We start from the raw sequence: 16742 nt of genomic DNA, 5'->3' as shown, positions 1-16742 counted from the left end.
GCTTAAGGCCTAAACATAAACCGATGGTCTTGGTCCACTTCGGCAGATCATGAGCAAACTGAAGATTTGAGCGACTTGTTTTGTTCAAGCTGAACATGCTTTCATGCGGTATGTCTTCACACAAACGGTCATTAATTGGTTTAACAATATGTCTGCGGTATTAGGGATGTCCTTAAAGTGGGATGAAGGTCCAACTTGAGGCCGATTCAAACCATAATTGTCGGATTTTCGCAAGGCTCAGAAAGTTTCTGCGCCGTAAACTGCTTTGCAATCGATGCCCGAAAATATCCCGATGATAATCGGCGTATCCTGTCACGACTAACGTAGTAACTCGACTATTGCGCTACCCTTCAAGGGGTAGTATCATTCGTCACCACTCGCCCCTTTCCGTAACCTGCAAGAAGACTCGTCCCCCTATCGAGGAATGTTATGTGCGAAAATACAACAAACCAATCAGAATGCGCGCATTTGAAGTTCTTCGTCAAAGAATCCCCCAGAAACAATTTTTGATTTAACATATGTCTTGCATCTAAAATGTGGTCAATCATACTGTATAATTCCGCATGTCCCGATGTGCTTTAAATTGCATCTGAAATATATATAATATATGGGGAAATATATGTGAACCATTACTCAACGAGTTGACAATTGTTTTAGGTATGCCCGTTTGCGCTAAGACGGAACCCGGTCGCAAAAATGGCCATGAGAGGGGCACGAGTCGCTCTTCGGCTTGTCCCGGAATAACACGAGTTGGTCACGAATGGAGGTAGTATGTATCCGCCATTGTATAAGGTGTCTTGGTAAATCTTGTGGCTTCTGATATGGTGGATGCAGGATCTCAGTTATGGAAGTCCCTTCTCCTAAGCGGTAGTCGATCTTTTTCAGCCGCAATTAAAACATCCGCCAGATCGTTTCGGGAGAACTCGCGAAAGGCACAAGCGAGGTCATTGATGAGGTCACAGTCGGATTTGCCGCTGTTGGTAGCTATCCACTTGTGAAACATTCTGAAGGCAGGGCTGATGTGACGTCCACTGGCCTCTTCTGAGATTCTCTCCACTTGGGTCAAGGTCATCCCGAGTTCAATGGCCGTCTTCTGCCACTCAGACCAAGGCAGCTGCTCACTTAGAACCAGAAGGCTCTTCTCGCACAGAGCTGGGTGCCCTGCGACACAAGGAGAAACAGAACGTCTCTTATACTGAAACACTGCAAGAACACAAGTTACTCGACATGTAATTGTGTGTGTCTATAGAAGATTGAAATGTGAGATATGCTACGGAAGAGCAAGCGCAGATAAACCCGCTTGGAAAAGGGAGGTGGTGGCGTTTTGGGATCTCAAGTTCCATATAAGTGTTGACGACATGCAATTGTGTCGCGAAGAAATTTGCGTTTTTATTTATTCATTGTTGAAAACGTATCACCAAATGATTCAGGAAGCATCCACTTGATTTTTAAGGAGGCATGTTCACTATCAACACATAAAAGCTTTGGAAATTTTCATTGAAACAAACTATTCATTTTAGGCATATTGTTTAACAAGCTATTCATTTGCAACACACACCCCCTCCCCCACCCCCCAACACACACACACACACACACACACACACACACACACACACACACACACTGAAATCAAATAGATTCTCATTAAGTCGGTGTTAAAAAACGTTTAACTACGTATACCCGATCACCTATCAAACCTCCCAAAGAACGCGTGTGTAGCATGATTTCTAAAATGTGTGAGGGGTCACTACAACCCGGGGTACTGAGAAGATATTCTCTCCCGTAATATCAATGTTTATAAAATATTGATAGCAAAATTATCAAGAAACAACCTACTTTTCTCTTCGAACACTCCATCTTCGGAAATTGACGACAGTGAAGCTAGAGATGACATCATCGAAGCCGTTTCAGCGGATGATACACTGCTACAGCTGACCAACCGCTGACGTCTGTCCGGAACATCCGGCCTACCTACCATTGTATTGGCCGGTCGTCTCTTGCCTTCGGACTGAACCGACCCCGTTGCAGAGCCTGAACGAGACTGGCTTGAGCCAGAACGAGGCAGTGCTGAGCCAGAGCGAGACAGGGCTGACCCTGACCTTTGCCGAGGCTGACTGAGCAGATTCTTGGAACTCTTTGTTCCACGATTAACGTTGAAGTGTACCCTGTGCGTCCACTGTGATCTGTTACCAATAAACGTAATGATGCTGAAAGGTGTTGATGACACTTTGACTTTCATTGGAAAGGTAACGTGGTTTTTCTTGGCAGCTTTAACGAACACCAGTGCGTACGCTTGTCTTGGGATACCGGGCGCGTATGTAATATCTCCACTCAGTTCGATCCGGATCCTCTCCCTGTCGGCTACAGGGATGTCACGTGACCGACTCATGCTGATCTCCTCAAGCCCGGCACGTTTGTGTTCCTCCGCCACGACATCAGCTCGACACGACTCAACTACGTCGACCTGAGAGCAAACGACGAGTTAGATGTGCTACCCTCGTGAATCGTTAATGAGTGAGTGAATTGGGTTTAACGCCGCTTTTAACGTTATTCCAGTTATATCACGGCGTGTCAGCTTAATGTGGGAGGAAAGCCCCAAGTGATGCAGGTCTCAGACGTTTACCACTTCGGTGAAACCCACGAGCACGTGTATGGTGCTGACAAACCTAGAAACATAATCGGGGCGAACCGGGATCCGAACCCACAATCATAGGTTTCTGGCGTGCCCAAGGGACGCAACTCTGCACAGCGAATCGCGGCGCCTTAGACGACTGGGCCACCCGTGTCCCCCATGTATCATTAAATTAATGTAGTAACACAATGCAATGCTTATGTGCTTATGTGCTAAACTCTGAAAACGCACACGGGTCATGAAAACTCACCAATGATACAAAATGAAACTAGTTTGGTATGTTTAATATTTCAAGTTATTTTTGGAATTCTTATTCCATACATCCCTCGGGCGTGGAAGGATCTTTTGATCGTGGGTTAGAATCCCAGATTCGACCTGAATATGATCCTTTGTTTAGCGGCACCACATGGGTGTCATCAAAATGAAAGAAGTCAAAATTTGAAATCTCTTTTTGGATTAAGGAAGAGAATTTATGGATGTCAACTTCTTTATAATGAGGAACACAACGTTTCGGAGTATTTGTTTACTCCTTCATCAGGTGAATGGATGCTATGAGACAGAGAGCATATACATGTACATTTAAGAATAACAAAAGTAATAAGATAACAAAAGGTGGAAACTTAACAGGGGAAGCCAACAGATAATTGGCGCTGATGGGTGATTAGCAAGACAATGGAAGCCAACACTTCACAGTAATTTGCGCTGATAGTTCCAGCAGGATTTCCTTCCATATCCAGCCTACACGCCAGAATATAACTGGAATAATGTTCAAAGCGGCTCTCTTCTCCGACATGAAGCTGACACGCCGTGATATAACTGGAATAATGTTCAAAGCGGCTCTCTTCTCCGACATGAAGCTGACACGCCGTGATATAACAGGAATAATGTTCAAAGCGGCTCTCTTCTCCGACGAAGAACTGACGGTACAACATAAATATTTACCAGCAGCACTGGCAAGCCGGCGAGGCCTTTGTTGTTGATGAAGCAGAGAAGGGTGCACAGGTTTTCCCTCCCCGACAAGAACCGGGCCGCCGTCAGAATTTCCGACCTTGACACCGACGCTGATCTCACTCGCACAGCACTGTATCTGGAAGAACATTTTGTATATTAGCTGTCTGGTGTACAGGGCACGCATGCATAGTCACCATTGTCCGATTGTCGTGGCTTCGAATATCATTTTCGCCATGATTACGATTCTTGCCTCATGGTTTTGGAAAAAAAAAAATTCGCTCGATGTTCTCTTCGTTTCAGCTTTTTAATAAATAAATGTTTTCTAGCAAATATCTGAGACCCAAGAACAGTAAACAGTCATTCCTTTATTCATGACTAATGGGATTGTTTTGGAGAGTTGTACGATTTATATTTGTTTGATTGTTGTTAAACGCCGTACTCAGCAATATGCCAGCTGTATGACGGCGGTCTGTAAATAATCGAGTCTGGACCAGACTATCCAGTGATTGACATCATGAGCATCAACCAACACAATAGAGATGCAATGACATGGAATCAGGGGCGGTTAAAGTGTTCGCTTGTCACGCCGAAGACCTGGGTTCGATTACCGACATGGGTACAATGCGTGAAGCCCATTTCTGGTGTCCCCCGCCGTGATATTTCTGGAATATTGCTAAACGTGGCGTAAGACTATACTCACTCTATCATTCACATGGAATCAACTACCGTATTCGACGTAATACGCGCCCGCGGCAATAATTGCTCATATATTGGCTAGTGAACAATCCCAATTAGCACCCCTTCCGATTGATCAATGTACATGTCCAAGACTTATTTATTCGCGCATAATACGCACTCGTGTGTTATATGCACCCTTAATAATGGGCAATTAAATTCTGAAAATAATATATCTGTCGTATATAAACTTTTCAGGCTGTCAGCATAAACCACGAAATTTATCTTTCAACTCTGTTTTTTCCACCAAAATAATATTCTAATAAGAGCCCTCTATTTCTAATTTTGAGAGCGCCCTGGGCGCTTATTACGTCGAATACGGTAGTCACCGAACCTGACCACCCGATCCATTTCTTAGTCTCTTACGACAAGCATTCGTTGCCGGGGACTTATATCCCAAGGGATCCCTTAGACGACTGGGCCACCCCTGCCCCCACATATTAGGAGGTTGTACGAGTAATGTATACTTACGCAGAGAACCCTTTCACATTGATGCTGTAGCATCCTTCTTCCTTGGTAGGAACGTCGTCTACGATGTCCACTTTACCATCATGCCACCGGAGGAAGACCACGTCTCCATCACCGCCGCCGTCGTCGTCGTTACATTCGTGAATGGGTAGTGTCACCTTAGCCCCTGTCTGCAGCTCTCCTTTAAGGTTGTGTTCGATGTTGACGGTTGTTGAGAATCCCATAATGCTTTGAAATGTGTTTGGGTTGTAGTTCCGGTATTCGGATGACCTTGTTGGGTCAACCGTTTCCGTCTGAAATGTATTGGGTGAGTGAGTGAGTTAGCTGGGTTTAACGCCGTTTTTAACAGTATTCCAGTTATATCGCGGCGTGTCAGCTTAATGTGGGTGGAAAGTGACGAAGGTATCAGACGTTTACCGTTTGATTATTGGGAAATAGCTTGTCCGTAAATAACTACACAATGATTAATTGATCCTGACATCGAATAATAATATATACTACTCAAAAGAAATTAAAGACACCCACTTCATCTTTATGACTACTTAATCTGTCATGGCTGGTGGGTATTGCAACACACAGCCTTCTAATTGTGGGTGTTCTTTTTTTTTTGCTACGAGTAGTATGTACATATGGCGTCCATTGTAACACGTGGCCCGAACGGGATTTAAGGAGGTTACCTTTATGACCGAATTTGTACATAAATGTTCAGGGCGAAATCCTTTCCGTACAGCAATTACACCTGAACCGAATTTTAGGGTATTTAAAAAAATGATTTACTGGCTTTATTCGCCATTAATATATCCCCGTTTTAAAGAAATGTTTTAAAAACACAAACATTGATCTGATTCAATTTAATGAGGCTTTTTGGATGCCAGTCGTCGCCATTCATTGTTGAGAGTTGCGTCCCTTAGACGTGCCAGAAACCTATAACCATCGGCCCGAAATCTAGTTACCCTGATTATTTTTCTAGATTTATCGGCACCATAACCGTGCTTGTCAGACAAGATCGTCCGCTAATGTGCCATAGCAAGCCCACCTTTCTATGCTAAATATGATTGGACTTTAGCACATATCGATAGTTCAATCAGAAAACGTTTCACAAAATCAACATCTTGGTTCCGAAAACATGACATAGCTTTACGAATTTGCGCTGAACATTTTCAACAATTTAGCAAAGACAAGCATTTTCTAAGTTTTAAATCAAGTTGCCCAATACTGCGCTTGTAAGCCGTACGATGATGAGAATAGTCACAATTCCCAGAACTGATACCACATTCGTATGTAGGGATTACCGCTACCTGTCTTTGGTGACACGAATATGTCTTTTCGCGAATATTTTCGATGTCTGATGGACCCTGTCTTCGCCTATGCTTGTCGCCATCTTGGAGGTGAGGAGAAATGGGGTTTAACGTCGCGTCCAAGATTATTGCACTTATATAGCGACGTGCATGTACGTGTGTGTGTTTGTGTGGCTGCTTGTACTAGTCCGGACTGATGCCGATTTATAGTGCTAGCTCACTGAGATACCATGCCGCAGTTTAACATGCATACCCCACTCAGACACAGTATACTGACTCCGAGCCGACCAGTCCTTGTTTTAGCGCCTTAATGCCGAGCGCCAGACAGGGTAACAACAAGGATCATCTTTTAACGTCTTTTGGTATGACGCGGTCGGGGATCGAACCCCGGACCTTCCGCTCTCCGGTCGCCATCTTGGAGCCATACGAGCTGAGAACTATTAATCTACGGGAAGTGGCGCCCCGATCTAGCCTAGAAAAGTGGGCTTGATGTGGCAAGGGCAGAAACTAGGCTTTGAAATATGCTAGTGGACACGCTTGACTCGGGAAGATGCGTTTAACCAAAGATGCGTTTAACCAAAGGTGCGTTTAACCAAAGATGCGTTTAACCAAAGATGCGTATAACCTGCATCACTGACCTCACACATCCAGCTGACACGCCGTGACATAACTACGGTTTAGGGCGGCGGTAAACACAGCCCACTCACTCATTGTTTACGTGTCTGGTTGCCTGGTAACACAATACCCACCACAAACCGGAACTCCGCATCCTCTTCCACGGCTCCTTTGGGGAATTCAATTTTAACATCCGGGTCTTTGTCTGACACAAATTCCACGCCCTCTGGTGTGATTATTGTCCGCTCTGGTTTAAGCCTGGCCACCACTGTCAGCAACTGTAGGCTGTCAAGATGCGCACGCGCACACCCGTGCTGAAACGGCACAAATATTGCTTTTTAAATAAATGTGTTGAGTTTAGAGGGACTTTCTTGACCCCGTTGGCTGTCCTAGCGAGTTCAAAGCTTGTTAACTTAACATTTTGATGTTGATCGATCTAGCCTTGAATGATAACCTTCCTTAGACAGATGCAATGGTTCAGTTTCATGCGAGACACAAATAAATATTTTTATCTAGACCGGATTTGAGCATCGGCGTAGCCGATCCACGAAGATTCGTGATAGAATTGGTCTTCAGAAACCCATGCTTGCCGTCAAAGGTGACTATGCTTGTCGTAAGAGGCGACTAACGGGATCAGGCGCGCTGACTTGGTTGATGCATGTCATCGTATCCCAATTCCGTGGATCGATGCTCATGATGTCGATCACTGGACTCGATTATTTACAGACCGCCGTCATATAGCTGGAATATTGCTAAGTGTGGCGTTAAAAAACAAACAAACATTGGCTTAGCCCTCCTCTAAACGAAAAGAGTTTGAAATTAAGATCAAGGTAAGAACATTCAAGGCCGCAGTAAAGCTTTCAAAATGTTCTATGTTGGACACGTGGAGGACATTTCATAATTTGACGCATCCCTATTTTGACTTGTACCATATGTTTCTGTGTCTGTAAAGGTGAACACTTGACCTGCCTTTGCGTGTGTTTGTGTTGATAGTGATAGAGAAACGCATGCTCATGATATTGTTGGAATCGTACAATCGACTTTGTTTTTAGCAAAGATTTTTCTGTGGCTATGGAGAGGGTTTTGTCCTTTTCTATTTAGACATTTAAAGACGACTTAATACCTGCCAGGTTCAACACCACGACTGTGGAAGTTGTATTGGAGTATTCAAGATATTTTACAGAAATAAGTTAAACTGGAAGCACTGATGCTTATTTAAAATATGCCAACAAAGATTACATTTGATGGGCAAATTAAGATGTTTTAATGTCAACCAAAATGCCACCTCTCTCTTGCTGAAACTGTTTCAACTTTTTCCCTTCCGTGTTGGTATGGAGCTCTGTCACTTCATAATAAATCACGTCCAAACAAAATTGTTTTATTGGCTAACAAAATTGCCGGATAAAGTATTGTCATTATCAATATGTCGAGCTGTTGTAGTAACTGTGTTTTATAAATAAATACCCTTTCATCAACAGCGTGTTGACATTGACATTGAATTGAAGGATTTGTTTTAGTGTTGTGATGCACATTTACCTTCCGGTTATAAACAATTAAACAAAAAACCAAAAGACGTGATCCGATCTACTACAGGTACTATCTGCACGAATATCTGCTAGTTGTTACAAGCAGGGCTGAGACGGACATACACGCCCATCCGTGGCCATGACTTACCTTGTAAACAGCAGGAACGAAAACCCATTCCCCGTTTTCAATGACCTTCAGGTAGAAGTCGTACATTTCTCCAGGAGGGACGTAGCTCTTGGGTATATTTACTGGAAATACAGCTACGTCTTGGTTATGTTCATAATATAGCAATGCTTTTCAAGCTAGTCCTGGTAGTTGTGAGTTTGGTTTAACGCCGATTTGAACAGTATTTCAGTCAAATCACGGCGTTCCAGCCTAATGTGGGAGGGAAACACGTAGTGAAGACGTTTACCATTTTGGTGAAGCAAACGAGCAGGGTGTGGTGACAAATCTAGAGACATAATCAGGTCAAATCTAAATCTCATTAAAATCAGATCTTAGTTCTCGCTACCGCTAAACAATGATCTGAGGACATCCCTTTACAGGTCACGTCAGAACGACCTTTCGCGAATTTTGACCGACCAATGAAATGACTGACGAGAAATCGACGTTAGCCAATGAGAAGGCAGCTTTCTTGAGTTTTACGACACTAGTTTCAAACTGGCGACTACGCTTCGAAACATATTTTGACGCATTCTCGATTAAAAAAATTATAACTGATAAGAAGAACATTCTGGAATGGCTTATAGATGGCCTAGATTGTATGGATATAATCATAAAATCCGTAACTATCGTTCGGAATACCCCGTGATAAATATTTCGTGGTTGCATGATTAGAAAACACATTCCGACTGTCACTTTCATGATCTGGTAAGCGACGCTCCGATTGGTTGGATGAAAGGTCGTTCTGACGTGACCCTTAATGGGATGTCCTCAGATATTTGTTTAGCGATAGCGAGAACTAAGATCTTATTTAAATGAGAGTGGGCAAATCTTGGATCCGAACTCACCACGACAGTGTGTTTAAAACCCCTAAGGGACGCAACTCTCCACAAAGAATTGCGGCGGCTTAGTCGACTAGACCGACCACCAGTGCCCTGACCTGGTTAAGTAACTGTGCAAGAGTATCTCAGCTATGTAAGGCTGATTATAACACCCGGACAAGGTTATTCGTTAATATTAGCTTTGTATTTTAACAGCGTTCGCTTGTCACGAAAGTCCTTGTGAAAACAGTTTTTCTCTATGTTTCAGATGTTTCTTGTTTAAAAAGATAGTTTGGTTTCAAATTTCAGGTAAATTTGTATAAAAATAATTTGCAAGTGATTCAGTGGATTTACAGTGTGCACATCGAGGTTTACGATCATACCTCCATAAACACCAAAATGTTCCACTAATTCTTAAGACTTACATTTTTAGGTATAAGCGTAAAATACCGATGTGCTCCATAACTCCATAAACGCAAACATATTGAAATTAATTCTTATAAATATATACGTCAACAATAACAACTTATCAGACTGCTTATTTAATCACCAACTTACAAATATCTGATGACAACAATACGTTCTGTCCAATGGTGCAACACAAACCCCTCCTATTCTGTTGTCAGCCAATCAGGACACAGTAGTCTGTTGGTTGGCGTGGTCTAAATATGTTTCAGTTTTGGGAAACAAACGTAAACAAATTTTTGGCTAGCCAATCAAATGTCACGGGCAACTTTATTTATTATGTCTTTCTCCAAATTGATGCAATCACGACTACTACTACTACTACTACTACTACTACTACTACTACTACTACTACCTGGGACGTTTATTGTGACGCCATCGTGCAAGACGAGAGGCTTTGATCGCACTTCATAGATGTCGCTGCTGAGGATGTCGTCTGCCGAGAGGTCCAACTCTTCCAGTCTCGTGTTTCGCGTCTGCACGTCCCAAACCTCCAGACGACATTGCAAATTCTCATAGTCGTCTGCAGCCGCGCCATCGCCGAGGTTGTCATGGCACCAGTGGTACCCATCACCAGTCAGAACTCCAAATACTTCGCTGTCGGGGTGAAAATGTAGGTTGTTTTACATGCAAATTCACACAAAATGTCAGCATTATCAATCAACAATCTTTATTATTTTTTTATATCATAAATTGTCGTTTAACGTCGCACTCGACAATATTCCAGTTACACAACGGCGGTATTTAAATAATTGAGTCTAGAGCAGACAAGTGATTGATATCAAGAGCATCGATCCACGCAATTGGAATTATACGATGACCATCTTCCAGAGGCAAGGAAGTTAGCTGACTATAAGAGTCCAGTTTCCACCCTTGCCGAACTAAGCGTCCTCCCGGAGAGCGGAAGGTCCGGGGTTCGATCCCCGGCCGCGTCATACCAAAAGACGTTAAAAGATGGTACTTGTTGTTACCCTGTCTGGCGCTCGGCATTAAGGGGTTAAAACAAGGACTGGTCGGCTCGGAGTCAGTATACTGTGTCTGAGTGGGGTATTCATGTTAAACTGCGGCATGGTACCTCAGTGAGCTAGCACTATAAATCGGCATCAGTCCGGACTAGTACAAGCAGCCACACTAACACACACACGTACATGCACGTCGCTATATAAGTGCAATAATCTTGGACGCGACGTTAAACCTAATTTCACCTCACCTCACCTTGCCGAACTAAGCTGGAATTGAGGAGTTACATTTTCGCTGGACGAAAATTGAAAAACGAACTAGACATCCGGTAAGTAAGCAACATGGATTTCAACGTTGCAGATTTCAGTCGACAGCAGGATTTGCAAAGCACGTGTATTTCCAAATCTTTTCATGTTTTTAATCAAGGTGCTCAAGTGAATTGATCCACTTCACGAGGTGAGACCCGTTTTATTACAATATAGATGTTGATTATCGATCAGATCGTCTTGACTGGGCACCGCCATTTTGTGTGAAGCAAATGGAATCTGATTGGTCAATAGGTGGGACATAGGAAGGGACATAACTCGTAAAAGCCACTGGTGGCGCTACGACGGAGCCACAAATTTTCAGCCTAGTTCGGCAGGGTGGAAACTGGACTTTTATCGTCAGTTAACGCCCTTGCCGCGGGATCATGTACGATGACATTTATCCGTCAAGTCAGCAGGCCCGACCACCCGATCCCGTCAGTTGCCTCTTACGACAAGCATGGATTGCTGAAGACCAACCCTCAAGTCAATCTTAGCGTTAACAGACAAAGCGGAAGATTACATCGCGTTTACTGCAGTGCTGCGAGTGAGAGAGTGAGTGAGTACGGTTTTACGCCGCTTTTATTAATATTCCAGCAATTACCCGGTGGGAACACCAGATATAGGCTAACACATTGTGCCCATGTGGGGAATCGAACTGGGGCCTTCGACGTGACGAGCGAACGCTTTAACCACTGGGCTACCCAGTGCTACGAGTAGTCCCAGTGGGGATCCCGGGAAGAAAAGGGTCCCCGGTGCAACATGGTTGTTGCGAGAACCGATTCGGGCGGGGGTAAAATAGTGGTACAAACGCCCGCTCGCCACACCGAAACACTGTGTTCGAATCCCCATTTGAGTACGATATTTAATGCCATGTGTGTGTGTGTGTGTGTGTGTGTGTGTGTGTGTGTGTGTGTGCCGATTTCACCCCACCTCACCACAGGTTGAATGATGACAAGACTGTTCGTGCCCCAAGTACGGAGACAAGATATACTCCGTGGACAAGTCACAGTTGGATAGAACTTTGTTCATTTTGCTGCGGTAGTAAAAAATATCGCAGTTCAACATAATACGTTATTAAGCTTGGAAAATCAGATCAGACGTCCACTCAAGCAATGCAATAAAACAGGTTATTGTTTATATTCTTATTTTATTTGCATATGAATACCCTTCACAGTACTACCGAGCCCGGGAAGGTATGTTTAACGGAATAATTACCTTAGCCTAGATCTAACCTGAACTTTAGAGACACCTTTAGAGACATATTGGCAGTATCCGGCATTTTCTCACAGAATGAGGTGTAACTGCACTCGATAGAGTATTGCTTCGTTCAAGGCTAGACTAGTGCAATGTCAAGAAAATCCAAAACACGCATTGGGGCACGCATTGTCAGAAGATCACACCGAGACTGCCATATAACACATATACTAAAATCCCTCACTGGCTTCCCGTCAACCCTGCCGATGTGTAAAGAAAAAAGCCCAGCCTACCAGTGTGATATTGTTCCCAAGGACGCCCCTTCAAGACCCCAGCTCAATCACAAAGATGAACCTGGAAGTTCCATAACCTATCAGAAGACCTTTGGAAATCGACCCTTCACCTATGTGGCAGCTGATCGATGGATTTAAAGCCGGCCCTCACTCGCCGCTAAATCACACGCCACCTCAGAGACACTTCAATTCGGATTTATGACTTAAAGCATTAGTACGAAAACGAAATACCATCAGTTCTTGCAAGCGCTCTGAGCATACCTTATTGTGTGGAGTTTAGCGCTACATAAGTAGCATTGTTATTAATATAATACGCACAGCCGTTATGCCATGTAATAATGACGCGTGGCTATTTTTAATCAGGTATTGAAATGAGGCAGTGTTTGGGGAAGTTAAAAGAGCCATACTCCGTGTATAGTCTTTGTGCGATCCCTACCGTTGCCTGAAATTGAAGCAGTGTTTAGAGCAAAGGCAGAAGGCCATAGCACAATTTGCACGAGAATATTGCCGATGTTATCTGAACGTTCATTGGTCAGAGCACACGCTAGTACACCTCTCGCTGACGGTGGCGTGATTCTTTGGTTCCTTATAGGGAGAAGACCGAAAGTCGACTGTTAAAGTATTCACGGGTGAAGGAGAAACGTAGTGTATACAATGTGGCTGTGTTGACCATGTGGCTGTAGGTATATCTAGCTTACCTGAAATTTTCATCCAAACCTTTCTCCTCGTCATACTTTTCTGTGCAAGATGGCGGCGAATCTTCATTACCCTCGTGGCTGTTTGGGGGAGATCAAATCTCTAGTTAAGTAAAACTTGATTCCAGTGTTGTTAATTAGAAATATAAGCCGACTAAACTATAAACACTCTCTGCTTTTAACGGTAATGCTCCAAACTCCATTCGGCACTTGAAGGTCTTTCTGTTTGTCTGTTTGTTGTTTAACGCCGCACTCAGCAATATTCCAGCTATATGATAGCGGTCTGTAACTAATCGAGTCTGGACCAGACATCCAGTGATTGACACCATGAGCACCGATCGCCATAATCGCCAGTTGCGGTACATTGTATTATAATTCAGAATCTTCACGAGAGACAAGTCTAAAGACAAACATGAACAGCAGAATTATTTGATGTACACAAATGTATATAAAATTAGAATGATTATTCATTCGGTTACTCAGGAAATACTCTCTATCTATATCTATGTAGATGTTGGCCAATGGATGGAGGAAAATTCTCCATGTGAAAATTTGTTGATAAAAAAATAATCACTGGGAAAATGTGTGTGGTTTTTGGGAGGGTCAGGTTCGCTAGCTGAGGGTTCGAATCTGCATGTCTAAGACCTGCACTATTTGCTTCACCCAAACGCTTTATCCTTCATGAAGGCGACAGCAGTGGTATAACTGAAATACTGTTTAGAGTCGCGTAAATCGTTATTCACTCACTCAAGTAGTGTTCCACTCCCTACACCTTTTCCTTTCACACTGGTAAACATTAATCACGTTACACAAATATTCTGTAAATATAATTCCATTCTCCCGTTGAACAAACTAACATGCTGTTCCAAATGCACAAGGGATATTACTGATTTAAAAACTCATTCAAATCTCGAGCAAAAGGTAACATTGTACTCACGTGTATACGAAGAAAATCTTTCCCTGGATGTCCGCCATTTTGAATCAAGGTCCACATGCCCTGCACTCCCTATACTGTGGTTATAAATCAGGAATAGTAACGTAAATTGTCACTGATAAATAAGCCTACAGTAGAAATATCATGTTATCATCACGATCAGCGCTTATCAAGAAAACAAAATCAACAAAAATCAACATGGTACTCAACGTTGACAAAATAACTTTTGATAACTTGTTTTTTCTAACATCAGCATATATGATATTTACTACGTTCTGGCATATATATTTCTGTTTCACAATAGTTCGCCATATCCACATGATTGTAAACAAACGGCCATGTTTGAAATCTTTAAAACGACCATCTGATAACACTTCCAGTATAGTTGAATGGTTATGTTTTATAGGTACAAGCCAAAAATATATTTAGCATTACTAGAATTTAGTTCTGTAACGGCAGTATCAGCATATACAATCTCTCACCGCTGTGCACCACTTCGTGTCACGTACCAGGTCAGACTTACCAGATCTCGCGTGAAAACCTACCTAATGCGAAATATTAAGTAGAAGCCAGCATACAAGCGGTTTATAGCGCTACAGCGCGTACTTGATCGGATTACGCTAATACGCACATAGAGCGTATCGGATTAGTGGTGTCGTACATCGGCCGCAACGCATTTCCAGTCCTACCTTTCGTACAGCAAATGGTATAAGGTGACAACGCAGTCCTGTAATCTGGTAAAATGTTATAAGTCACTACTTACACCTTTTACACTCACTCACCCAAACCCCACTCACTCACTCACTCACTCACTCACTGACTCACTGACTCACTCACCCACCCAAACCCCACTCAACTCACTCAATCACCCCAAACCCACTTACTCACCCAAAACCCACTCACTCACCCAAAACTCACTCACCCACTCACTCACTCAAACCCCGCTCACTCGCCCAGCCACTCACTCACTCACTCACTCGCCCAGCCACTCACTCACTCACCCAAAACTCACTCACTCACTCAAACCCCACTCACTCACTCACTCGCCCAGCCACTCTCTCACTCACTCACTCACTCACTCACCAAGAAAACCAATGAAACCAATGATTGTGGGTTCGAATCCTGTTTCGCCCCGATTATGTTTCTAGGTTTGTCAGCACCATACCCATGCTTGTGGGTAAACGTCTGAGACCTGCATCACTTCAGGCCTTCCTCCCACATTAAGCTGACACGCCTTGATATAACTGTAATACTGTTAAAAGTGGCGTTAAATCCAACTCACTCACTCACTCACTTTCCCAAACCCCACTCACTCACTCAATCACCCAAAACCCACTCACTCACTCACTCACTCAAAACCCACTCACTCACTCAAACCCCACTCACTCACTCGCCCAGCCACTCACTCACTCACTCACTCATCCAAACCCCACTCACTCACTCACTTACTCACTCACTCACCCAAACCCCACTCACTCGCTCAGCCACTCACTCACTCATTCATAAAACAGACATAGTTGATGTTCTTCAGATTTCACACAAAGAACGTTTCCTGAACAATCAATGGAAATGCAGGAACAATCGCGAGTTATTTATAGTTTGTGTCAAGTGGACCGATGTATTTAATATCACAACGATAATAATTCTGTCAGGACCAACACGTTACATCATGTAAATCAGTATATTCAATTGAAGTTGTGGACAAGGTTTCAGTGTTTATAAAATTGCCTTGCATGAGCATGCTATCAACCCGCTATGACATTTCCGTCCGATTCAGTCTTAATAGACTTGGAGTCATAGTGTCACCACCGTTAACACCCATTACATAAACGGAAGTAACCTACGTGCTTCGAGTCTAGCACAAAGCATTGCCAAAAATACATAACGTCAGCAATTTGGTAACACCCCCCCCCCCCCCCCACACACACACAGTGGATAAATCCGCTACAGCCCGAGGCCATTCATGTCATCTAACAACAATGTTCCTCTCATACTGATAATACCATATATAACTTCATTAATAATCCATGTAAAGGGGCGTGGCACTACTTTCTCCGACTTATTTCATATCGATTCTCATCATCATCCTCTCCGGGCCGCGTCATACAAAAAGACGTTAAAAGATGGTACTTGTTGTTACCCTGTCTGGCGCTCGGCATTAAGGGGCTAAAACAAGGACTGGTCGGCTCGGAGTCAGTATACTGTGTCTGAGTGGGGTATTCATGTTAAACTGCGGCATGGTATCTCAGTGAGCTAGCACTATAAATCGGCATCAGTCCGGACTAGTACAAGCAGCCACACACACACATACACGTGCATGCACGTCGCTATATAAGTGCAATAATCTTGGACGCGACGTTAAACCCAATTTCACCTCACCTCACCTCATCCTCTCCACTGCACCATGCCATCATGTGGCTTTCAGAATCACCAATTATGAAATCAAAAATAACATTTTTCTCGATGACATTTGATTTGAAAGTTTGTACACTTTAAACCATTTTTATCCACCATTTACTAGCACTCTTAAATACATAGTAACAGGCTTTCGAATTCTTATAATGAGCAACGCATATTTCTGAGGCTGTAGACTATGTCTTCAACAGTGTTCAGGGAACATGTATCAACATTAGTGATGTTTTCTACTTCATTGGCAAGGAGGGGGCATAGATGGCCCTGTTGTC

General features: G+C 43.4%; 1 protein-coding gene across 1 annotated transcript; it reads right to left on the bottom strand.

Annotated features, from left to right (window-relative positions):
* Window positions 1–646: 646 nt before the first annotated feature.
* LOC124153016 lies at window positions 647–14178 on the bottom strand. The gene is made up of 9 exons (XM_046526113.2): window positions 14062–14178; window positions 13128–13205; window positions 10030–10271; window positions 8374–8474; window positions 6834–7013; window positions 4790–5079; window positions 3575–3719; window positions 1837–2464; window positions 647–1161 (listed from the first exon to the last, which is right to left on the bottom strand). Exons 1-9 carry the CDS (start codon window positions 14097–14099, stop codon window positions 839–841), a joined length of 2025 nt encoding a protein of 674 aa, XP_046382069.1. The 5' UTR covers window positions 14100–14178; the 3' UTR covers window positions 647–838.
* Window positions 14179–16742: the final 2564 nt, after the last annotated feature.

Source organism: Haliotis rufescens, unplaced genomic scaffold (assembly GCF_023055435.1).
Source record: "Haliotis rufescens isolate VD_foot unplaced genomic scaffold, xgHalRufe1.0.p SCAF_21, whole genome shotgun sequence".
In the NCBI taxonomy this organism is placed as follows: domain Eukaryota; kingdom Metazoa; phylum Mollusca; class Gastropoda; order Lepetellida; family Haliotidae; genus Haliotis; species Haliotis rufescens.
This window is presented reverse-complemented; position numbering and strand designations above follow the sequence as displayed.